This window comes from Salarias fasciatus, chromosome 22 (assembly GCF_902148845.1).
Source record: "Salarias fasciatus chromosome 22, fSalaFa1.1, whole genome shotgun sequence".
NCBI classification, from domain to species: Eukaryota; Metazoa; Chordata; class Actinopteri; order Blenniiformes; family Blenniidae; genus Salarias; species Salarias fasciatus.
Window position 1 is genome coordinate 14374518 of NC_043765.1, and position 24951 is coordinate 14399468.

Below are 24951 nucleotides of genomic sequence, written 5' to 3' on the forward strand. Positions count from 1 at the left end.
GAGAGCCGGGTCTGGTTTAGACGCCGCTTCTCAATTACTCTAGAAGCTGTCAACGCGTCAGGCCTCAGGTTGAGCCGTAAAATGTTTAAATATAAATCTATTTTCAGAGCTATTAGTCAGATTCGGTGGTCACTGTTCCCATCACTTAAATTCAGAACATGATGTCTTCTTTTCCCTGTTGCTTGAAGGATAATCTGTTGCTTTCATTTTTCTTTCATCTCCTTTTTTTTGTCACTTTGCATCTCCGTGGATCGGCCTGCCTCTCCATCTATCTGTCAATCCAGCCATTTACCCTGCAGCATCTGTCATTTCTCTTGTCACTTAAATCATCCCCCCATTAGACCATCCATCTTTCAAGATACGCAGTCGCTGCTTCCCTTATTCATTCATCTGTCCGTCCCGCCTTTTGTGCTCGTTGACGCTGTTGTGGCTGCCGCTGTGATCTTGACTTCTCGGGGCTGAAATATGGTGACAGATCTCAAGTAGGAAACGACTCGGCTGGCAGTGCGCTCACGTGCTTTCACACAGATAAGACCAAACACACCTGTGTGTGCCTCCCAGCGCACGGACTCACACTGAAGCATGTTGTTTTCCCATGACCTTCTGTACCTTCTGTTTTCATCCTGCGTGCCAGGTGTGCCGCTCGCCTTCGACCAGACACACACAAACACTCGGCGGAGGGTTCCAGACGTCAGTAAGTTGTGTAACTTCTGAGAAAAGAATCAGGAGCTGGCTGAGCGAAATGATTATAGAAAATGAGGTTTGCTGTGTGTGTGTGAGTCAGTGAGAGAGCGTGTGTGTGTGTGTGTGTTTCTAAGTGTCTGCATGAGTTTGACAGGGGGTTAGAAGTCAGGGGCCGATCTCAATCTCTCTTTTTAGCGAGAGAGTGACATACAGGCCTGGTTGTCCGACGGCACACTGAAACTAAACACACACACACACACACACACACACAGTCTCCCCTGTTTTCCCCTCTAACACTGCCTCTCTGCAAGTTCATACTTGGCTCGCGGCTCCTGCGCACACAGATTGTTTTCTCTCAAGTCGAGGCAGGTTCTGGCGTTCTGAGCACCGGGGCTGTTTTTTAGTTTTTTCCTCCGTGAGGCAACTCTTTGGTGCAATTTTGCCACTTGTCCAGGTGAGGGCTGGATGTTGAGAGACAAGACTGCTAAGTAAGAAATGATACAGGAGCAGGGGATAAAAGGTGTAGGGGGAGTGACTGACGATAATTTATTATTGTAATGTTTTGTCTTTCTGTCGTTTGTATATACCCATCCCAGTCCGCTCAGCCATCAGTCACTGGCTTCTTCGCACCGGTGCTCTTTATCTGTCGTTTCCTTGTCTGTTTGTTTGACAGCTGGGAGGTCTGCCACCATGCCATACCTGTCAAAGCCTGTCACAAACCTCTTTCTGCCCTGCGGGTACACACACACACACACAGACGCTCTCGTGCACACACACTCTTATTCTAACTTTTCCTGAATGAACAGACATGTGCAGTAAACATGTTGCTTTGCTAATAAATCCGAATCATTTAAAAGTCAGCAGAATTTGGAATAAACCAGCATGTTGCTGAAAGGATAATTATCTTCCTGTCTCCCGTGCTTTTGCTGCAAATGTGATGTATTCTGCAGATTTAATCCCGTTGGCTTGCAGATTGAATACGGACCAATAACTGTCATCGCATTTACAGCTGCTCGCTGGATCCAGCGCTGGAGTCAAGCTTCCAGTCCGCTTCCAGGGAGGAAGTTTTTGCAGACCTGCAGGTGGACGTCTTTTCGTTACCTTGGAAAAGTTCTCTGTTTAGGCTTCTCCGCCGATTCATCACTGAAACGAAATCCCAGATTTACTGGCGATGAGGATGTTTAATGACTGGTGTAAATCACTGTGGCATGATTTGAAACCCAGACTTGCCTCTTTGAATAGGACATCAGATCGCTGTCAAATAAACAAGGCACTGACACAGCTTAAATGTATACACCGCCGAGAACTTCTTGGTGAACTTTAGCTCCCTATAAAACCCATCTGCTGCACCATATCAAAAAGCCTCGGTGTGACTCCAGACCTGCCTCTCTTGTGCTATCTGTCTGAGCTTTAGTTGAGTAGTTGCTCACCAGGGAAATACAAGAAAATGAAATGAAAGATACATTTCTTCTTTCCCCCCTGATGCCGCTGTCCCGTTGTCGTCTTCATAACTCCGGGCCAATGCGAGCGGAGAGAACACAATCCTTCCAATGTACCCCGTAGCGATAAATCCTCTGCACATGGAATAATCTAATAAATACATAAAAGGTCACTCAGATTGGCTTCAGCTGACAGCAAAATCTTATGTGTTACTCTCAAATTGAATAGATTTTTTTTGTTTTGAAATGCATGTTTGGAAATGCCTGTATTCCTTATTCCCTCTCTTTTGTCTGCTTATAACCTCCAGTCACTTAAAGGCCAGCGAAGCCCCCGGGGCGAGGTGGGTGAGCAGTGTTGGCCTTCGGGAGCCGGCTGACTGAGAAACTGCTTCATTAATCTGAGGCTTTTGACAACTGTCTGTCAGCAGTTGAGGGGGATTTCCACACTTTCTGTCTGTGCTTATGTTGGAGGATAGAAACCACTCGTTAACGCGGGGCGTAAATCTCGACACGGGATCTTTCATCGGCGGCCGCTTGATGTCTCAGGGAGTCCTACAGTCAACTCAGGTGTTTCCCTTTCTGCATGTAGGCCGCATGCGAAGAAATGAAACGCAGTTGAGCACACAGCGTTCACGCCCGCCTCTAGGTAAACAATCCTCACCAAATCACTTTAAACTCAGACCGGAAAAAAAAAAAAAGAAAAAAAATGTGAGCCTGTCTGCACAATCTGAAGAGCGTAAACAGTCAGCGCCGGTGAAGAATGGATATACAAAAGCTTTTAGCTGACAGCGTTGACACTGAAATAATAGAATCTGCAAATACAAACTGCTGACAGCTTGTCATTGTGTCTGATACTGTTTAACAAAAGCTGCTGATGACAAGCAAGTGTTGGTCCTGCTCTACAAGTTTCACTGGGGCAAGGCTGCTGTGTTTCATGACATGTTTCTTTTGATGCGAAGGCACATAAAATCAGAGGGTGAATGTGACCATAATCCCAAGGCTGTAAAAAGCTGTAAACACATTGTTAACCTATAACTGATGCATTCGCTTCAAATATCCAGCAAACAAGAAGCACAAGACACGTGTCATTGATTCTTTTTTGTGTTCTCTTTATGTCCTTAACACCTTTTGAAGTGTTCTTTTTGTTCACCGATTGTCGTAAGTTTAACTCGAAGTCTGTTGTGCTATTTAGCGTACGGCAGCTAAAATATACCCCAAGCAGCACATAAAACGCAAAAATGGCACAGTGGGGTAGTGGTTACTACTCCCACCTCAGGTTTGTGGGCCTAATATTGCTTCTCTGGGAAAGTAAACATTATCAATGCATGTTTCTACCCCGTGGGAGGAAAAAGGAATAAATGCACAAAGGTAGAAGATGCAAACTCTGCACAGAAATCCCAAGCAAATAAAGCAGGACTGAAGATGGATGGAAGATCACACAGAACATCTTAAAAGATGCCTGCATCAGCTAACTTTGTATCTGGTTGCAAATAGCAAAGAAGAGGACCTCAAAGGAATTTAGAAATATAGTAATGGAGAATTGTTTTTGTGTTCTTTATCCTTGTGGGATTGTTTGTGTTGGTGGGAACAAAAAAAAAAAAAAAAAAAGGGAATAAAGCGTTTTCGTTTTCATTGCTCTCAGCCAATAAATAGTGTCATTGTACTGTCTTATAATATCAATGTCACTCTTAAAATTGCACTAATGTCTTGAATATCAGTACAGACGTGTGTCTTTGACATAAACACAGCTGTGCTGGTATTCAATACAACAGCCCTTTTGTGGCGTATTGCTGAAGGGATTCATGGCTGAAATGATCTGATTAAACTACAGCATCAGTGATTTTTTTTTTTAGAAAAATAACAGCAGTGTGTAGAGATCCTGCTGTCACGCTTTCAAAGAATGTACAATTTTATAACCCTTATCAGGTGATCAGTTGGAAGATAATGGAAGATTTGTGTGGCTAAGCTCTTTCAACACATGTTGAACGACTATAATAAGATCCAAGTGTCAAAGCCTAAATTATGTCTGTTTCCGTCGTATGAATTTGAATAGTTTTCTTCTTTGGCCTCACTGGAGAGACAACATTTGAATGGGAAATTCCCTGGCTCAGAGCAGGAAGATGGACAGTGTGTATTTGTGTATTAAAGGCTTTCATGACTGTGTTGTTTGTGGTTTGCATTCACATCCATGTCTCCATTTTCCTCTTGAGTCCTCCGAAGGGAATCAGACATCTCAAACTTTGTCTTCACACACATGTCTTCATTTTTGAAATGTCATAGAGGAATCTTCATGTCCACACATCCGCTATGCTGATACACTGAAGCAACAGTACATTAAGTTTGCGAAACAGAAGTTGAGGGGCATCGGTTTTATTTTTCTCTCATGCTCCTCTTTGTTCAATTCCCCTCTGCATGATGAATGACTGCTGTTATGTTGCTGTGCGCGTGCATCTGCGCTCGGATGCTAAATGTATGGATGCTTGCATGCATCCACGCTCCCTCTCTGTCGTCCTCTCCCCCGCTGTTGTAACAGTTGCCCTGTTTTCACCACTGTTGATGGGCGAAAACGCCGCACATGCTCTCATTCCCAAACGCTCCGAGGCTTCACACGTCCGACTCAGTCGCCGCCATCCATTGTGTTAGCCCACATTATTAAGTGGCTCATCTTCATTCATATTTTCCATACTCTGATTCTAATATTATGCTGATCTTGGTTGCACCAGCCTGCTGTATTTTGGGGTTTGTGGGGGTCCCGGAGGTCCAGGAGGTCCCGTCTCCCACTCACTCTCACCAAGAGCAGATGGCCCTGGCTGGGCCGGACTGCGTGAATGAGCCCCTATTGTCTCTGGATGTAGCGTAGCCGCCTAGCCCAGATGGCTTTTGTACCTTTTGTGCTTTTGCTGACTTTCTGCAGAGTGAGACAGTGCACGCTGTCTGCTCCCGTGGGTGGCAGCCCTCTGCTCGCTTTCACTGGATTCACTCTTTCTCTGACTCTTTGTCTGTCACGCTCTTGTTTTTCACCGTGTCAATTCAGTTCCCTTCAAAATGTGCTTCACTGGCATGACATTGAAGCAACGCGACCGCCGACGCAAAATAAACATATGTCAACTGGCAGAGCAAAACTTTACACAGAAAACATAAAACAAATAAACCTGGATGCTTAGCAATGATTCCTCTCATGTATGATACTCTATTACTGTTACAGTAATTAACAGTAGGCCATCATTTGGTAGTTAGAAGCAGTTATCACTCTTTTTTTAATTTAATACTCCCAGTTTATACTCATAATGACAAGCCATGTTTGAACCTGATTAGATTAGATCAGTTCAGGAGCCGCTTACAGCCCCATTTGGTCTTGATTGTGTGGCACCACTGTAATGACATAATAATAACTTTTGCTAAATTATACCTTCAAATGTTTTACTTTGATTCCATTCAGAAGGCTGCTAGTTTAATAAGTCATCTTTTCATGAAACCTGATCAACTTGGAATTTTAGAGAAAAATAAGTGCGTTTACAACAATTTGCTTTTTTAAACCAGTGTCTTCTGACATAGAATCAAAGTCTGTTTCATCTCATAAAACACTGCTTCTGCAGCAGCACGTGTTCAATGAATCACCTTCACAGTTTGGCTTTAGTGCTGAAGTCACTTGGCTGCTGCATCTCCGCTCTCAGGTCAGCTCTCAGTCGTGTTTACATGGACACAAACGATCAGAGGGAAAATGCTTCATGTAAACACTGATCTAATCGGGTCACTTTGGAGAGAAATGTCACTTCAACCGATGGTTGGGCTCAATCCCCATTCCAAGCTGTGACCAGGTACTGAATCGCTCTGATCTGGTCTCCTTAGCTGGGATGAAATTATTCTCACGGCAAATATGTGTTTCGTGATGTCGCCAAGTGACTTTCCAAACAAACAAACAGAAAAATGGCAGTGGGCAAAGCAAAACTGGTCTAATCAGAAGACAATGTTCCTTTTAAACATTTAATAAGTTCTTCCCGATCACAGTGTGAACGAGTTTCTTTCATGATGAAAAGTAAACAAACAAGCGAACAAATCCGTTTTCTGTACTGGCAGGTAAAACTGGATGTGAGCATCACACAAACCAGAAACGAGCGACAACACAGTGCAGAGCATGCAGGTCTGAGCCAGTCACTGAACCGGGTGAAGCCTGATCCATTTACCCAATTCACAATCTTAAGTCAAAATATATCAGTCAGATTTACAAAAAAACATAAGAATGATGGGATCATCCCTCAGGTTGGTCCCTCTGTTGGCCCGTTAGATCATTGTGTATCTGACGTTTGTGGAAAATCCCACACGGGTTCAAATCTAAATAACAGCATAAACATGCTGCTGTTTTTACTCTTTGTATGGCACTCACCAAAATACTAGAAAGTGGGAAACTTTTTAAAGTCACAAAAAAAAAAAAACCCCAATATTTACTTAATTTACCAAAAATGTATCATGAAGTCTGAGGGGGAAAGTTTAAAACTGACCAAACTCACATAAGTCATGATTTACATGTATCTATAAGAGGTTGTGAAATTTTGTTGACACATATAACACACCATTCAGTGCTGTCTAATAATTTTATGCATTATTTCAAAGAAATTTCACTGAACATGTTTCCCATTTATCTAATTTGACTTGCTCTATTGGCACCGTGACTGATTTTGGTCTCCTAATGTTTACAATAACTGCATCAATCAGCTAACCGTCTTAATTAGCAACGATGATTGAATACATGTGTCTTTAAAAAGTGCTTAGGCCAAGCACATCAGTGTTTTTATTTTTAATATGCAAGAAGTTTAAAGCTGAAGTATCATCCTTAGTTAGTATCTACACTAAATGAAACAATCCAACACAAGCAGCGCCGGATTCAATGTGTTGCACAACTTTTATGCCACGTCTTCTGTGATGGTTCGTGGCTCATCATAGTTTGGAAGAAACAGGAACAACTGAGGAAGTTACCAATTTTGGTCAGTTGCCCGATAGAAGTTCAAAGGGGTTTGTGTGGGAATGATGCCTCATTTGCTGTGTGCAGCTGCACTTTGGTGCTCAAGTAAAAAAAAAAAAAAAAAAAAAGAAATGTGCATTCAGATGTTTCAGATGTGAACACAAAGAAATACTCAATGACCTCAGAGCTGGTTTAGGACGGTGGACATGGTTTGGGGTGATAATAGTGATGATCAGATTGATAAAAGTAGGTCATTCATATGGGACAGACACAGAAGCCATTCATATTGTTTAACGTGCATTTGTGTCGATGTGTGTAGATGTGTGTGTGTGTGTATGTGTGTGTATGTGTGCGCACACGCACGCGCTCTCATTTCATCTTCACCAAACTGCAAAAAGTCACATGAGAGCACCATCTCCCCGCTGCTCTCATTTCCACGCAACAGCTAATGTACCACTCAAATCAAGTCAGATGTCTAATGAAGCTGCACATCTATGCTAACATGGACCTGGCCTGACCCCCCCCCCCCCCCCCCCCCCCCCCCACCCCTCTCCCCCCACCACCACCACCACCAGAGCACTGCTAGCGTGATCTCATCGCAGGCATCATGTGTTCGCTCATGCCCTCAGGGCCCTCGCCGGCACGGCGCAGGGCTTCAGAGCGCTGGCTAAATCCCTGCCAGAGACAGTCAGCCTGTCTGCCTGGCACTGCTGGTACTCCGGCAGACTGTATTTACAGCAGCCTTCAGAAGGAAAGGATCTGATTACACCGAGGAATATATACAACTCATCCATCAGCAGGGAGCTGGGGAGCTGGGGGGGGGCAACAGTGGGCAGGCATGGAGAGAAAGGGAGGCGTATGGCTCAATGTTGTGGTTTCAATGCTGCTCTTATGCCATCACACAGACATGCACAAAAGCCCACACATATAGATGTTCACTGAGTTTTTTTTTTTTCCCCTGGCTGGAGATGTGGGTCCTGAGAGTGCTTCAGTTTCAATATTCCTCTCTGCACAGATCAAATGCGCACGGCGTCAACTGAAGATGATGTCAGCATCCCGCAGCTGTCCCCACCACTCAGTGCAACACCCTCACATTGTCTGTGTGTGTGTGTGTGTCTGCATGTACGTGTGTGTGTGTGACTAAACCTCCACTGAGGTCAGATCTCTCGCTGTCTCCTTCCCTTTAGTTCTGTCTTCTTTGGAAACTCGCGGGGATCCTGCCCGCCGCGCTGAAAGCCGCGGTCTGGATCAGGTTCCCTCTACGTGTGAGACGCTCATACTCCGGTCCAGTTCTGGCTGCCAGGAAGCGCGTGGGGGGAGAAAGAGAGGGAGAAGTGGGGAGGAAACGAGGGGAAAGATGGGATGCTTTTACAGGACAGTCATCGCAAACAATCAGCGAATAACAATATTTCCTTCACAAAAAGCCGCGTGGCGTGTCTGCAGAGTGGAAACAGACAGAAACACGATACGCACAGTATCAAGTGTGAGTGGCCTCTTGAAGGATTTGAGCCTAATTTACTCTGTTTTGTTAAACACAATGATTATCTTAGTGAGAGCTTTAGTTACAAATGGCTAATAGCTCATGATAAATCATTTACAAGAAGACAAATCTTCATAAACGTGTGTTAGTTGAAAAACGTTATAGCATCACTTATTTCAGCTTCATGTAAAGAGTGAGTGTTAAAAGCAGTGATGCAGACGTGATGCAGACGTGATGCTCTAGACACGTCGTAATTTGCATGCAACAAAAGCAAAATGAATACTTTTATGAATGAATCAATGTTTCCAACATGTTTGAATGGAGTGATGTGATTACAGGGGCTGCTTTTAATGTGCCATTCGTTCCTATGAACCACAGATTTTCGACAAACGGGGAAAAAAAATAACCTCAACCTAAAAACCTTTAATCATCCTGATGAGATTTCTGCGCTCAGGAACTTCCCTCTTTTATATTGAAGCCAGATACTGTAGATTTCCTGTTAAACCATTGAGCTGGTTTTGATTTTCAAACACACATTGGGCCCATTATTACACATCTCATTCATATTGCCTGTATTTCTAATCGGGCCATTTTCATCCCCGGAGCTTGGTGTTGCTTACATAAAATTATGCTATTAAAGTTTGGGAGCTTCCTATCTAATTTCATTGTTACAGCATGCTATCAATTCTTGAAATTTATATTTTCTCCATATATGAAATTTCTTGAACGCCAGACGTTCTCTCACTTTATCTACTTTTTTCTTCACGTACTGTTGCTGTTTTTTGAAATGATATTTTCCAACAGCATTTCAAGCAAACCCACATCAACAGAAAGAGCCCGCTTCCAGCTGCACACGAACGGCCGAGCAGATCACTTCATATTGCATTAACCACTCGTATTTATGGAGGTTAACATATCAGAGGAGGAGAGCTTCCTGGAAGTGAAACTTGAGCGTCCGTACTGTAACCGTACGTAGCTGAGTGCAGCCACTGCAGTACTCAGTTCAACCATCTGAAAAGGGAAGGGGGGGGGGGGGTTCTACAAACTGTTATAATCAACATCCCTGTTCCTCTGATTCCTACAACAATATATCCACACGGCCAAATCTACTTTTACATTATTTACTGTGAAAATTAGATCTGTGGTGCAAAGTTCAGGCTCAACATCTGCTTTTTACTGCTGGAGGCTTATTATGCAAGGTAACACAAAGTGCAGGGCATTTTTTTTTTTTAAATGAAGCCACATTTCAGTCCTGAAAGAAGGTTCATCAGTCGTTCAGCCTCTTTCTTTGACCTGGGACGTCAACTCACTTAAATGCAACAAAAAGCCTCAATATGACGAAATTAACCCACACAGAAAAAAAAATAAAAAATCTTCCGAAATATGTTTTAAAGCTTCTGTTGACTGTTTGGGGGGGTTTGTTCAGTTTGATTTCTGTAATATATGTTACTTTAATGTTTTAGTACAACTGTTTTTTAAATTGAAAAAGTAATAAAGACACATTTTAAACAGTTTAAAATATCTGTCTCATATTACTGATTATTTAAATTCTAGCTGAGAGAAGCCAGTGTATTCCCATTTGATTCTTCCAAAGTCTCAAACACATTTCACTTTCAATCACGTTTTCATTTTTTCTTGGGGGATTGGGAGCAACATTTTTATGTTTCTTTTTTGTTTGTTTGTTTCAACTTTACAAAATTACAATTAGTTTTATGGAGACTAGATTTACTGCAGCCTCTGAAGGAGGTCAGAGGGGGTTGGACGGTTCAAACACATGATTTTAAGCAGGACACCATCATCCGTGGTTTTTATTTCAATCCAAATGAACATAGTAAACGTATTTGTGTGTGAATCAAAATTAATCCCTTTACCATAAAGGACTGTTCTTGCCTCGCTAGAGATTCGACATGAAACCCTGACACTCACTTGAAACCATCTCATTTACCCAAAAACAAAACCTGTGTATGTAAACTCATGTTAGTCTGATCCACATACAGCCACACTGGGTCTCATTTTATAAGAGGATGTGTTCAGAAACGTGGTGTTTGTAGCTGATTTGCTTTAGGCGCCGTGCAGGGTTCAGCTGCATCTCAGCCGGGGGTTGGAGGTCACAGTGTAGCTCTCCGTGTGGGTGTCTTTTGACCTTTCCACCTACCCTGACCCCCTGAACAGCGACCGAACTGGCCAGCCAACTGGGAGCGGGGAGAAGCCCCAGAGGTCAGGAGAACCGCTGGAGAAAATAAAGCTTCTTTTCTCTCTCTGTCATCCTTTTATATATATTTTTTCACATTGATTCATTCTGAGCTTCTTTTAGAAAAAAAAATATAGTGGTTCCCCTACTACTGTACCTAAGCAAACACTTGCAAAATGTGGGCTCATAATTCTATAAAACAAAACTTTTGAAGAAAGGGGAAAAAAAAAAGACAGTTTATTTTCTCAAAGACAAGGCTGTTTTTGGTAATTTATGCACCAGGGTTTTAAGAGGTTTCAAAGGCCCAAAGATCGTGAAAGTCACTCAACAGATAAATGACCGTGTAAACATTCAAATCAAGCAACTGCAAGGAAAGCAACAAAAAAATGACAGGGGTTTGTTTTTATTTTATCATTTAACACAGCTGGCATTTCTAAACTGATAAACATTAATCACGTGCCACACAGCCTTCCACTATATTGTTATTTTTTTTTTTTTTTAGAAATTTCTATTGTCTTATGAAGTACATTCTCCACATCTTTCCCAGATCTAAATCACTCACTTTATCCACCATCAATCTATCGTGCATCTCTTCGCATCTAAATGGAACATAGGCACTTATGTTGGGGGAAAATATGTGTTATTTAAACTATAAGTCTAATAAAAGCTGTTTAGATTTTCCAACCAAGCCTTCGCTTCTAACCCCCCTGATCCCAGGGCCCCTTCTCCAGCCCCTCATCCTTCCCATCCTCCACCCCCTCCCTCTCTCTCTCTCTCTCTCTCTCTCTCTCTCATCAAGGGTCATTTGCTCAGTTTCCTGCCTGTCAGTCCTTCCTCTCCTTCTCTGATTGGAGCGTTTCTGACACGCGCTGATTGGTCGGCGGACTTTGCACCTCCTCTCCTTCAGACTCACTTAAACTCCTCCCTCCTTTCTGACACTCCCACTGTGTAACACTCCTCCTCCTCCTGCAGCTGATTCTCCACCTCCTTTCAGACGCTCCTCCTCCTCTGTGAAGTGAGAAGAGGAGTGTTGGAGCGCCACCTAGTGGTAGAAACCCTTCATTTTGTCCACTGTCTCACTCTGACTGAACTAATCTTCCATATTCTGCCTGAAAACCAAAATAAAATTAATCCCAATATTAAGAAAAAGATGTATAATACTTCCGGTAATTAGAAACAAACAAAGAAACTAGAGAAAGAAAGTCGTATATTTATTACAGATAGATCTGTAATCTGTATCAGATGAAACCATCATTTAGCTCCATCTGGTGGTTTGATGCATAAACTGTAAAATAGCAGCGGCACCAATGATCATAATAGCATAGTTTTAAAATAAAGGAGCACATAGTGAGCTGTAGAAAATATTTTAAAAGCAATATGCAAATAAACAACTTTCTTCTCATGTGTTTCAGTCTGCATCAATTAAATATTGTGTTTATTTTAATTGTATTCTCACAACCTTAAAAAGGGAAGATTACAGTAAAATCTAATGGGTTTTGTGCAATAACAGACAAAGACCTTGAATGTGTGGAAGCCAGGTTCCGGGCCTGGCATCACAATCTATTCTTTGACAGTTAATAAAACCATACAGATAAAAAATAAATTCTACTGAACCAAGTTGAGAGGTGAGAAAAGGCTTGTTGATGTTTGCTAAAACACTACAGTGATCAATGGTTTATTCCAAAAAAGAGAAATATTTGTTCTGCTCCTTTCAGGAACTTGCTGATCCTTGCAAAAATATAGACAATTGCCTGTTAAAGCAATATCAAGCCCTATCCTGTTTTTGCACAGTTTTACTGCCTGTCATAAGAAGGAAAAATAACTCTGGTAATTTACCGTCTTTTCCTGACGTGATTTCAGAAGCGAGGCCTGTTGTCGAATTCTGCTCCTGGTCTCAGAAATGCCTCTCTGCATGACCTCTACATTTGTAAAAGGTTAAATACTTTAACAGAAAACCCTTTCTGTGTTTTTTTGAGGAAAGAAATAAACTTTCCTCCTTCCTTTTCGTGCCTGCATCCGTCATCTGGACTTCTCACATGTCTTGATTGGAGCTCCTTCTTGTTGGTGTGTGCCTGAATAGACGTGGATCCATCATCATTAACCACGATCAGAGTCTCACAATCACACCGGCCACATGTGCCTCGGGTCGCGTCGGCCTGCGTGTGTTTGTCTGCCTGCGGCGTCACTCAGTCGTCCCATGCATTATAACACTGTGATCCTGCAGAAATGGATTTGATCATTGATAAAACCATAACCTGTCACGCGGACGTGATGCATGTGTCTCCTTGCTGAGTGTACAGGCATGGGAAGTGTTATGACGATGACCCGGCCGATGTCTAAGTGAGGGGGAAGATAAAACCGGACATAAATCACTTCAGCATGGGGGGATAACACCACGGCGCTGCAAATCACCGCAGGAATCTGAGGGTGTCCCGGTTCTGGAGAGGAAGTTTGGGAGCGCTGCCAGATCCAGGACGGAGAGGCCGAGAGCAAGGATCAATGCTCTTACTATTGTCACTTTCACACCGCTTCCTGTTTGAGTCTGTCTGCGATTTCTTTCAAATATTTCTACACTTGTTTGCAAGTATTCCTGTTTAGTTTTCCTCAGACATGGAGATGTGATCCTCTCTGGAGATTTTACATATCTCATATACAGAGTAAATAAATGATATGATACATGAATGTGAGATGTTTATTTTAAAGAAAAAAGGGGAAAAGATGTTATTTATGCAGGTAGAGACTATCTAAATCAAACCTGGGCCATATTTCTATCAAGGAGGCAGAGTCTGTTTCCAAGTATATTGAGGCAGAGAGGAGGGGAAGGAGGCCCGAAAGGATGGAAATGGAAAGATGAAAAGGCCGCCGGGGTGGCGAGGGATGAGCATTAAAAACATTAAGAGGAGAGAATTACAGTGGCGGAGAACAAGGTCTTGGAGGGAGTGCCTGGAAAGCTCCGGGAGAGAACAAAGGCAGAGGCTGAGCTGCGGCGGAGCCCGCTGTGGACAGGATCTCTGGACAGGCGTCGGACACAAGACTGTAAATCCTAAAGCAAGCTGGGGTCGGGGGTCATCGAGGAAAAGCATGGAGAAAAGGGTTTGAGGAGAGGCGGGAGATGAATGATGATGTAGAAAAACAGACTGAAACAATACCCATTAAAAAAACACATCTCAAGGTTGATTCTGACGGGAACGACACACACAAAGAGAACAGAGAGAGAGCACGTCTGTGTTTGGGAGAGTATTTCTTTGTTGAAACTGTACTTCTTTGCAATTAAAAAGAAAAACATTTTAAAGGAACATGCATTCGTAGAATGAGCAGGAGAGTAGAGCATGTGGACTGCACTCACGGAAAATGTTCCACATCTTTTCTGCTTTTTTTTATCATTGGCGATAATCTGAATGCAGAATGGAACTGAGATAAAATCCTGCAGCTATAGTCCTGATCCCAGATATGGGACCCAGCTCTATCATCCCAGACGACATCTCTCACCCCCACACTGTTGGATCTATCAGAGATTCCCTCCTGAATCTGGAAGTGGAGAGGATTTAAAGCCCCGTGAGTCGTCTCAACAAAACAGCTCTGAAACACTTTTTATCCATCAGTGGTCAGCATGTCCGACATCTTTTTTTGTTGATACTTCATTTGTTCACATGATTTTAACAGCTGAGATACATTAATATGATCGGTCGAACTTTGCCGGCAGTCAAAAGCGGGACTGAACATGGCAACGCTCGTAAATGACAACAATGTCGGCGTCGGGACGTAAGCATCAAATTAAAGTTCTCTGTAGGTCGTCACTGTCACCTGGAGCCTTGCAGCAGACATTCCTCACATTCTGTCTGCCTGCGACGCTCACAAAGCTCCGGTGAGTCGGCGGCTCGTTTAGAAACACCTCTGTGACATACAGGAGCAGGAATGAGTGACGTCTCTCCCACTCCTGTGGCGCAAATACCTGTCAGAGCTGAGGTGTCAGACGGTTGCCCGACGCAGGAAGAATTTGTTTTGCTCATAAGTCACAATTTGTGTAGTACAAGACGAAAGAATTCGAACTGGTCGTGTGGATTTAACGAAATTATTTTATGCAACTCCATTTATTTCTCACATAACTCTTGGTGTGAAAAGTCAGAACAGTTTGAAGTGCAGTATCTGTATGTGAACAAAATCTGAGATCAGTTGCTCCAATACTGCATAGTGATAAGTAGCTTCATGATCAGGGGAAATATGTCTTCAGTTTCTGTCTTCTCACAGGAAATGTTCCTATTTTCCATCTGCAGTCCCAGTTTCCATGTTCGCCCTGTGTCTGTTTTGTCTCTTATTTCTGGCAAGAATTGAATGACAAGACTTCAGAAGCTTGTTTCACATGTGTGCAATCAGATTTTATTCCCTCACACTACTGGATATCCCCTGTTTACTGTAAAATTTTAATTTTAAGGCAGAATGTTTTCTGAACATGAAACTGACTTCACAATATTGGACATTAAATTAATAGGTCTTCTTTTTTTCAGTGTATGGTGCCTCAAACTTGGTTCACTTCCTCTAAGATACAATAATATTCATTATTTGCTGCTTTTGGGAAGAGGAAACTCAGTGCGACCACATTCAAACCTCATTTATCTGCATGCAAAACATAAACAGTTTCATATGATTAGAAGCCATGAGTCCAATGTGTCATTGTGCTGTACCTTCAGAATTTAACCCAAAGGAGATCAGGATTAATCCCAGGGAAAAGATCCTTTGACTTTGATGCATACAGCACATATAAGACGTCTGCAACAGCCTGTTTCAATACTTTATACTGAACATCAAGACTGACTGGACATGGATATAAATCTGCTGATATTTCCTTTAATATACTTTAATTTGTTCATTTTTTATTTGCAGAAAATCTCCAAAAGGAAGTGAATGAGTAAACTATAATGTTGAATGTTGTGTAATTTTCCTGACTGTTTAGCAGTCCACTAAAACAATTACTGGTAAGTTTAAAAAATAAAAGTGTGTTGATGCAATGATAATTAAACTTTCTCAAGTGAGATGAGCACAGTGGAGCGACTTGCTGCCTCATAATAAATTATCTGAATAGCAACAGCTGGAAGAAGATGATGCATTTGAGATAGTCTCTCTATATTGAGACAATTTCCATTTTAACAGTTTTGCAAGTTCAGAGGAAAATGAAAAACGGTCAACATTATCAATAAAATCTAGTCTACAAGCTAGTTATCAAGCTAAATCAATTTTAGATGACAGAAATTAAGACAATTTTACAATTAGAAAATATTTTGTACACAATTTTATGTTTTTTGTATACAATTTTTATACACATTTTAACTCCCTGTCACTTAATGTTGATGGAAGACAATTATTTTATTTATTATTTGTCTTTTGTTTTGTACTGAAGTGAAAGAAGTAAAAAAATAAATAAAATAAAAAAAGATAAAGAAACTAAGCCCCCATCATCATCTTCATCCTTTAATTCTGTGTTTTGGGCTCATTTTAAGATTTTTAAGATTTTAAATTGCATGTTGGCCTTCATTTCTTTACACTTAACTCATCATCATTCATTCATACATTCATTCATTTTCCGAGCTGTTTGTCCTTTTCAGGGTGGCGGAGAGCTGGAGCCAATCCCAGCTTCCACCCTGGACAGTTCACCCCTCTGTCACACTCATCATATTCACAGTGAAATTCAACTTCACATGGAAGCTGCGGCACAGAGCCTGGTGGAAAGCTGAAGGTTAAAGGCCGAGGGGAGAGATCCACAGTGGAGTGATCAAATCCGCAAACTGCAGGTCGTGAGTTCATCTCTCGGCCCCCACTGCCACACTGCTTTCATTCTGTCTCAACAATGCTGTTTTCAGCCACCAGCCCTGACAACCGCTGTGCATGCTTGACATATATGTTACCTTAATTATGCCTTAAGTCACCATAAGTTACCATAATTAAGCATTTAGCTCAGAGTCATCTCCTTCCTACAGATAAACACATGGCTAAAAGGATGGTGAATGATAGATTTGCATTCATCCATTGGACACTGAAACATGTCAAATTAATATTCATGCATTTTAGCTCCAGAGTAGAAGAAATTAAGCAAATATAATTCCTATTTAGAGCAGTCCATACATTCATCATCAGTGACATCTATAAGAAACAGTCGGTGTGCAGTCAGATTATCACACAAGGTTTCCGTTAACTTTAGAACTATATACGACATAATTTAGTCTCGTCGTACTCAGTTACTCCAGTTAATCATCTGAAAGTATTGTTCTTATTTCACTGGTCTTTCATTTATTGGTAAGTTACATAAAAGTGTGTGCTTCGCATTCATATTCTTTCATCAGGACATCCTTTATGGATTTCTTCATTGATATTACAAACCTAAATATTAATTAGAGATGCTTACAAAAACAATGCAACCTCTGCACAATAGAAGATATGCATAATTTATGTATGTAATTAGTGCTTCAACCTGTTATAAATATAATTTTCTTGTGATCCTCTCTCAAGTTCAATCAGCCCGCCAATTAGGACATACATACCTTTTCAAACTATTCTTCGGGGCTGGATGATTAGTGGATGAGTCAATAATTCGCTCAATTTCAATGAGGCAGAAGATATATGTGTATGCGTCAGCTTGGGGTACGTGCACGCGTGTAGATATCGGTGACGTACGCCACAAACCGTCTTAAATAAAGGGAGGCAGAGCAGACAGGGGGAAGTAAGGGATGTGTTCAATCGCCGTCCAGGGAGAAGTTCGACTTTATCTCTGTTAAAATGTCTATAGCACTGGTAGTGTCGGTGGTCCTGGTGCTGGGGGGCCTTGGAGGGACCGCCACATCTGACTTCCAGATGTTGGAGAAATCCCTCCACAGGGATAAAAGTTTGCTGAGCGACCCAGGCGGCAGACACAGTGTGAGGAGACAGCCACACCAACAGGTAAGAGACGCTCACTTTAGAGCTTTGAAACACAGTTATTGTATTAACTGATCATTAGAAAAGGAACTATTCAGGTCATTTCTGATGAAGAAAAGCGAATGATAATTTCACTTTCACTGTGTTTTTGTATTTTCTTAACCTGATGTATTTTTCTTTGTGGCTTCAGGATATTAACCTTCAGTTTTTTTTGAAATTCCAAAATGTCAAACATGATTAATTGATGAAAATGATTGAGAACTAAAACCTTTCTGCTGTACTCTCACTCTGAAACCAACTAATGAGTAATAATACATGTGTGGCTTATAGAGGAAAATAAAGTAAGGTGTCACTTCAGCCCTCTTATTGCTTTCATTGCTCATTGTCTAAGACGATGTTCCTAAGTTTCCTGTTCAGTTTTGAAGTCTGAAAAAGTAATAATTTCAGACAAATGAATCAGTGATCAAAACATGAGTGAAACCTCGAGAAACAAACATATTAAAAACTGTGTGATCTCTTAATAAGGAATAATATGTCATGGTGCACATTTTGTTTTGTTAATTTTGAAGTTGTGTTTGTGACGAATCCACAACCAGACACACAACGGAAGCCAGACATATGGTACATACCCCAGCCAGCAGGTAGAGAGCATCACACACTCAGGCACAGGTGAAACACATCAGGGCAGGGAACAGGGCAGGTCCAGCAGTCTGAAATGAGAGACAGCATGAGAACAACGTCATAACACAGGGAATAAAATGTGCATCATGACAGATGATCTACTTTGGAGTCAATCTGAGATCTCCTGACAACGACCCTTCTCTCCAGATGAAAACTGAAAGTCGGAAGAGTTTGGGCATCGACCACCTCAACATCCACGTGGCTCCCACCACCAGCAGGTTCAGCCTCCCGACCATCATCAAGCTCTTCCCGCCCACCGCCAGGCCCCTCCACATGCACGCCAACATGCCCCTGCGCTTCGGGAGGGACGGCAACACCGGCGACGGAAACGGACCCAACCTGACCCCGAACCTGCCCCAGAGGTTCGGCAGGGCCCGGGAGGAGCTCCGAGTGTGTGAAAAGTGCCGACAGGTTCGAGAAGCAACCAATCCGGTGCTGCCTCAAAGGTTTGGGAGGAACATCCCAAACTGGAGCCTCCTCAGAGCCCTGGCCAGCGAGCAGTTATCCACCACCGGTCTGCACTGGTAGGAAACACCCTTCACTGTCTTCTCGCCTGATTTTGCTTCTTTCAGTTAAATATAAGCCTCCAAGTCACTTGTATTCAACATACTTGCCAGTGAAAACAAGCTGTGTGTTGATCTTTGTGCAGGGCTGAAGATTTTGACTTCACATCCAGCTCAGAAGAAAACATGGAGATGCAAGAGAAAAATTTTTGACGGAATGAGGGAATCCCTACATGACGGTGCTTTGATGTAGAAGGGAAATGTCAATATTAGTGTTCTATATACAAAGACAAATGTTTAATATCACGTATTTATGAAGTTAAACAGTCATTTTGGATAAAGTTAGCCAGTGGCAAATTAAAAAATGTGCTAAGAAACAATAATAACAACTTTAAGAATGTTTTTTCTGCTTATTTTGCTTATTTTCTTCAGTGTGCTAAAACCTCAGCCCCACAAAAAAAAAAGAAAAAATCAAGAGCTGTACCATCATGACTGAATCCCACAAAACTGTTGTGATAAAACCATCAACCATCCACATATTCTGACACTTGTGTATCCTGTGTGCATGTCAAGACAAATAAACTTTCTCCAATAATCCTTTTCCTCTGAATGACTCAATTATGCAAGAAGCTGTGTTTGAACATGTGGGTCAGCTGGAAAGAAGTTCACGACAGACTGAAGGCAGAGGACACTACGGATGGACAGGACACCAGTCCATCCCAGTGAAAATACACAGGCAGTAACACACACTCTCTTCAAAGGTGTCTCTGTGTGGCGAGAGGAGGCCAGAATCTCCGAAATTAACTCACACACATGGATAGCATCATCCCAACACAGAAAGGCCAAGGAAAACAACAATTTCCGACAATTATTTATCAAATATCAAACTTACCGTATGGAGGAACATACTGACCGTTTTTCCAATTAAAAAACTACAAAAAAAAAAAAGGTTTTTAAAGTGTATTTTTCAACTCACGAGTATTTCAATACGGACTGCACCATTCAGGTATTACCACAACTCACCACTCGGGGGAGACAAAAACTCCAATATTGTTCCAGAAAAAAAACTACTTTCTGAAACCTACATGACTTAAAAGGGAGTTAAAAAAAACCTTCGTTATTCCTCATTTGGCTCAACTCATTTAGCCAATCGGACCTATTCTTCAGCAATTTGTAAAAAGCTAGGAATAAAAAGTGATTTTATTTTTTTTATCTATCTTTTCTTTTTTTTTTTTTCTTTTTTTTTTTGCAAAACTACTTCTCTTTTGATTTTTTATTCTAAACACTTTGGATCCTCTGACTCTTGCACCATAACAATTTCTATCTGGCTTATTCATTCTTATTGAAATGCTCTCAGACCTTCCAGGTGACGGTATTGAGAGAGGAATCATAGTAAATTTGTTACAATCATATTAATAAGCATATAAAGCATAGTTTTTCAATGATATGACACCAGTTTTGCCAAGTCTGTTATTTTGTGACAGAAACACAGACGATCTTTAACGGATCTTCACTTTGAGTCATGTTAGTTGATGTTATCCTCCCTGTTAAGCCTCAATGCAGCATCACAGACACACACTCAAAATCTTCACTGCACTTTAGTCTTTCAAATCAGCTGATATGAGGGACTTGTTAGTTGTTATGATAATGTTTCCAAATCTTTGAGTAAAACCTGCTGAGATAACGACGATTCCTTCCTCAAAAAACTGGGCCTACCACTGGCATCTGGATTTTTGTTTTTATTTTTTTCTAGTGATGCATACTTTAATCAGTTTGAATACACTGGGTGTGGCTAATCAAAAGAACCATCATGACTGATGAAGATCAAATGTTTGTTACAAGCTGATCATGCGTGACAGTCTAACATTCTTGTCCTATTTGCACCTGGTGATACGCTCTAACCTGATGAGGACACCTGTCATGTCTTCATTTGGTTTGATGACAAAGAATTTATTGAAACAAAAAGCCATTAAGGGTGTGCCACAAAAATGTCAGTCTCAGTAATGATTTTTTTTTTTATATATATATTATTTTGAGTCCCTGATATCATTTTATCACAGCATTAAGTCAGCTTAAAGGAAATTAATTATTGAAACCTAAAATAATTACACTGGATAAAATATGAAATTTTCACCAGATGTTGATAACAATCCATTTAATCCACACAGCTTCAATAAACCTTCTGTAAGGAGAAACTAGTTGCGTGCATTGCTCAGAGGTGATTTTGGCCCATTCTTCCACAATCTATCTTCAAATCTGAAAGGTTCCTTGGGCCTAAAAGTCTATACCCTCATTCCAGCTTCATCATCTTGATGGATGGAAACCAACTTTTATCAAGACTATCACGGTACATTTTTCCATTCACCTTTCCGTCAATCATTTGAGGTTTAACAGTGCCTTATGCTGAAAAACAGCCTCACACCTTGATGTTTCCACCTCCAAACTTCACTTTTGCGCTTGTGATTGTGGGATGATAAACAGTGTATTTTGTCCTCCCATCATGGTGTGTATCATAGCATCCAAAGAGTTCCATCTTGTTCTCATCTGACCAGACTATATTCTCCCAGTATTTCACAGGTTTGCCCAAATGTTGTGCATCAAACTTTAAACGAGCTGTAGCATGCTTTTACTTAAGTGATATAGCTTTGAAGGTCCTGAAACAGCCCCTTTGCTTCTATCCATCATGAGAGTCTGGAGCCTGAAACAGCTACTATGACTTTGCACTGACAGGGGAAGAACAGCTTTCTGATAACTGATTGATTTCAGCTGGTGTCTTGGCTTTCCTTTTTTTTTGAACTCCCTTTCTTCATGTGTTTAATAATTTTTCCCTGTGCCATTTCACATTATTGCACATAATGTCTTTCATGAATAACTATGGTTTGATTGCTTTGCGTGTGTGGGTTACATTGTCACCAATGTATGGTGAAAAGTGCATGCCTAGAACTTTAAGAAATAAATTTACTGACAAAAATTGTGACCTGATCAACACTGATTTTACAATTCCAATGCTTGGAATGATATGTGCATTTAAGTTTACCCAATTCAATTAAATTCTCAATAAAAAGAAAAAGGTTTTCGTGTTGAATTGTGACTTTTAAAAGTTCTTATAACTTCATTTCTTTGACTGAGATGGACTGCTAGGTTAGGTTTGTGTTCATGGTTTCCTAAAGTGAGAATAAACATCCTTTGTCCTAAAATGACTCTTATTTTCACACACATTTCCCTCAACAAGGACTTGATCACGTGAGGTTTGCTTGCATAGCTTTTATGTGACTCACTTGCAAGGCACTGCCAGCTGATTATACCAGAATAAAACAAAGCTATTGTTGACTAATATCCTATAAACAACCTTTACTAAGTAAAAAACATTTTATTTCACTGATTCTGATCACATAACCTCTCTTGAATTCCCGGTTAAGACAGATTCAGCAAGTTGTTTCCCTCATGACTCACAGGACAGATACCTTACCTGACTGCAGATGGGTGTGACCTCCATTATATCACCTCTTACCCAACTCGACTAAACCACACCCTTTCCGAAATCCGAGATCTCGAAGATTCAGATCTGGTGCGACGAGGAGAACATCGACACTTCAAGCTAGCGAGCAGCAAAAATATCTGAAGTTGAGACTTTTTTTCTTTGGAGAAAAGAGACACTTCCTGCCTGGAAGTACTTGAACGCAACACTCCCTTCTGACGGTAGGATATTTGGTTCCTGGTTGGGTTTTTTTAAGCTTTATTTTCCATCCAGGGTTGTAAACAAACAGCTAGCTAGTATCTTCACTGTTCAAAACAGGCCTGTTCCTCTTATGTAGCTCATATTCATAAGTAAAATGATATTTAATCTATGTTCAACTACAATCCACATTTGTGTTGCTGTATTGTATCCAGCTGGTTGTGTAACTGGTATTTTTTTCCCTTTTCTTCCCTTATTTCTGTCCTGTGTTGTGCTTCCTGCTCGTCCCAGCAGCTCATCATGGGGGACATCAAGAAAGGGAAGAAGGTGTTTGTCCAGAAGTGCTCCCAGTGTCACTCAGTGGAGCAGGGGGGCCGCCACAAGACCGGGCCCAACCTGTGGGGGCTCTTTGGAAGGAAGACAGGCCAGGCAGATGGATACTCATACACACAGGCCAACATCGATAAAGGTGGGGATCACTGATTCCTGCTTTCAAACATCCTCAAGGGAATCAGTCTGTGCATTAACTGATGCAAAGCAGAACAGGATCTGTCCCCTCTCCTATAAATCAAGCTGAAGAGATTCAGTGATTTGTAAGAAAAATGTTACATCAAACTGCATGATTTCCTTGCTGTTATGCATCACATACTTCCAGTCCAGGATGAAAAAGAAAAGAGTTTACTAAAATTAGTAGTTATCATGAGGGCAGATCTTGCATAACCATAAATGTCAGAACTGACTCATCTGGGAGACTTTCCTAGCGTGAGATTATATATGAGCGATATTATGGGATTCTTTGCTCCGACTCAATAACATTTGGGGAAGTGTTTCTGGAGCAGAGTGCAGTTTCCTTCTTCCTGTACCTGACAGCCTGAGCTGCAGGTCTGAACAGGCAGGACGGGAGCTGAATTCTGCCTTCCCTCGCTCTGCTCTGCTCTGACATGAGGCAGTAAAACCTTGACACACATAATCCAAGAATGTAAATAACACACTGCATACATGGGATGTTTTTAATGTTACGTTTTCTTTCTTATAGGAATCATATGGAGTGAAGAAACGTTGGAAATCTACCTTAAAAATCCCAAAAAGTACATCCCTGGTACCAAGATGATCTTCGCTGGGATAAGGAAGAAAAGAGAACGAGAGGATCTTATAGCCTATCTAAAGGATTCCACCTCCTAAAATACTGAACACGCTGTATTTATGGGAAGTTTGCTCTTCAAGTAGTATTTGAAAATTCTGTTGTTACATGTTGCTTTGTTACAACAGAGCCTGCTGCATTGTTTTGTGTGCATGAGGCTGTTTTTAATCATCCTATGACTCAGTCTTCCTGCAGCCTGTGGCTTTTTCAGGCATTCCTCCATCAGCCCCTCTTAAAGAGGCAACTTTCTCTGGGACTTTATTGTTTTCTTTCACTGCTGCTTGCACATGAATGACCGATTTTGCAGCTTTGCCAGTTTACTTCTCACTGCACTGTGGATTCCAGATTGTGTTTACATTTTCTTTTCTGTATGTTTTTTGTGTTAAATATTTCTTTGTTCACTTTATAATGGGTGCTGATAGTTTATTGTTACAAGGTCGCACTTTACAGCGTGAGATTCCTTTCTATTCATGTATTTTCTAAATTTATATGGGTTTGATAAATGAGCAAAGAAATAAAATATTTTTTTGTAAAATAAGCTCCTTTCTTAGTTAAATTATTTTTCTATTAGGATTAGTTCAGTTCAGTTCAATGACAACTTACTTTCTGTTGAATCACTATTTTATTCTTTTTGTTCTTTTTAAATAACTTTGACTTTGTCCTTGACAAAATAAAAATACCCATCCATCCATCCATCCATCTTCAGCCGCTTATCCGGGGCCGGGTCGCGGGGGCAGCAGTCTCAGCAGGGATGCCCAGACTTCCCTGTCCCCAGACACTTCCTCCAGCTCTTCCGGGAGGATCCCAAGGCGTTCCCAGGCCAGCCGAGAGACATAGTCTCTCCAGCGTGTCCTGGGTCTTCCCCGGGGTCTCCTCCCGGTGGGACATGCCCGGAAAACCTCCCCAGGGAGGCGTCCAGGAGGCATCCTGAACAGATGCCCGAGCCACCTCAGCTGGCCCCTCTCGATGTGGAGGAGAAGCGGCTCTACTCTGAGCTCCTCCCTGGTGACTGAGCTCCTCACCCTATCTCTAAGGGAGCGCCCAGCCACCCTACGGAGGAAGCTCATTTCGGCCGCTTGTATCCGGGATCTTGTCCTTTCGGTCATGACCCAAAGCTCATGACCATAGGTGAGGGTGGGAACGTAGATTGACCGGTAAATCGAGAGCTTCGCCTTTCGGCTCAGCTCCTTCTTCACCACGACGGACCGATACAACGACTGCATCACTGCAGCCGCTGCACCGATCCGCCTGTCAATCTCACGCTCCATCCGTCCCCCACTCGTGAACAAG

The 24951-nt window shown here is 41.7% G+C and overlaps 2 protein-coding genes across 3 annotated transcripts; both read left to right on the top strand.

Annotated features, from left to right (window-relative positions):
* The first annotated feature begins 3839 nt into the window (after positions 1-3839).
* Positions 3840-24341, top strand: LOC115381004 (cytochrome c-b-like). Of its 2 annotated transcripts, XM_030082364.1 has the most exons (5): positions 3840-3852; positions 11011-11013; positions 22402-22543; positions 22815-22989; positions 23557-24341. In XM_030082364.1, exons 4-5 carry the CDS (start codon positions 22821-22823, stop codon positions 23700-23702), a joined length of 315 nt encoding a protein of 104 aa, XP_029938224.1. In that variant the 5' UTR covers positions 3840-3852; positions 11011-11013; positions 22402-22543; positions 22815-22820; the 3' UTR covers positions 23703-24341. The 2 variants fall into 2 exon arrangements, with proteins under 2 accessions (XP_029938224.1, XP_029938225.1); XM_030082365.1 differs by lacking the exons at positions 3840-3852; positions 11011-11013 and having other exon boundaries at positions 22812-22989.
* On the top strand, positions 17523-19078 carry npvf (neuropeptide VF precursor). Its single transcript, XM_030082353.1, has 3 exons — positions 17523-17684; positions 18489-18865; positions 18991-19078. The coding sequence occupies exons 1-3, from the start codon at positions 17523-17525 to the stop codon at positions 19055-19057; spliced, it is 606 nt and encodes a 201-aa protein (XP_029938213.1). The 3' UTR covers positions 19058-19078.
* Positions 24342-24951: the final 610 nt, after the last annotated feature.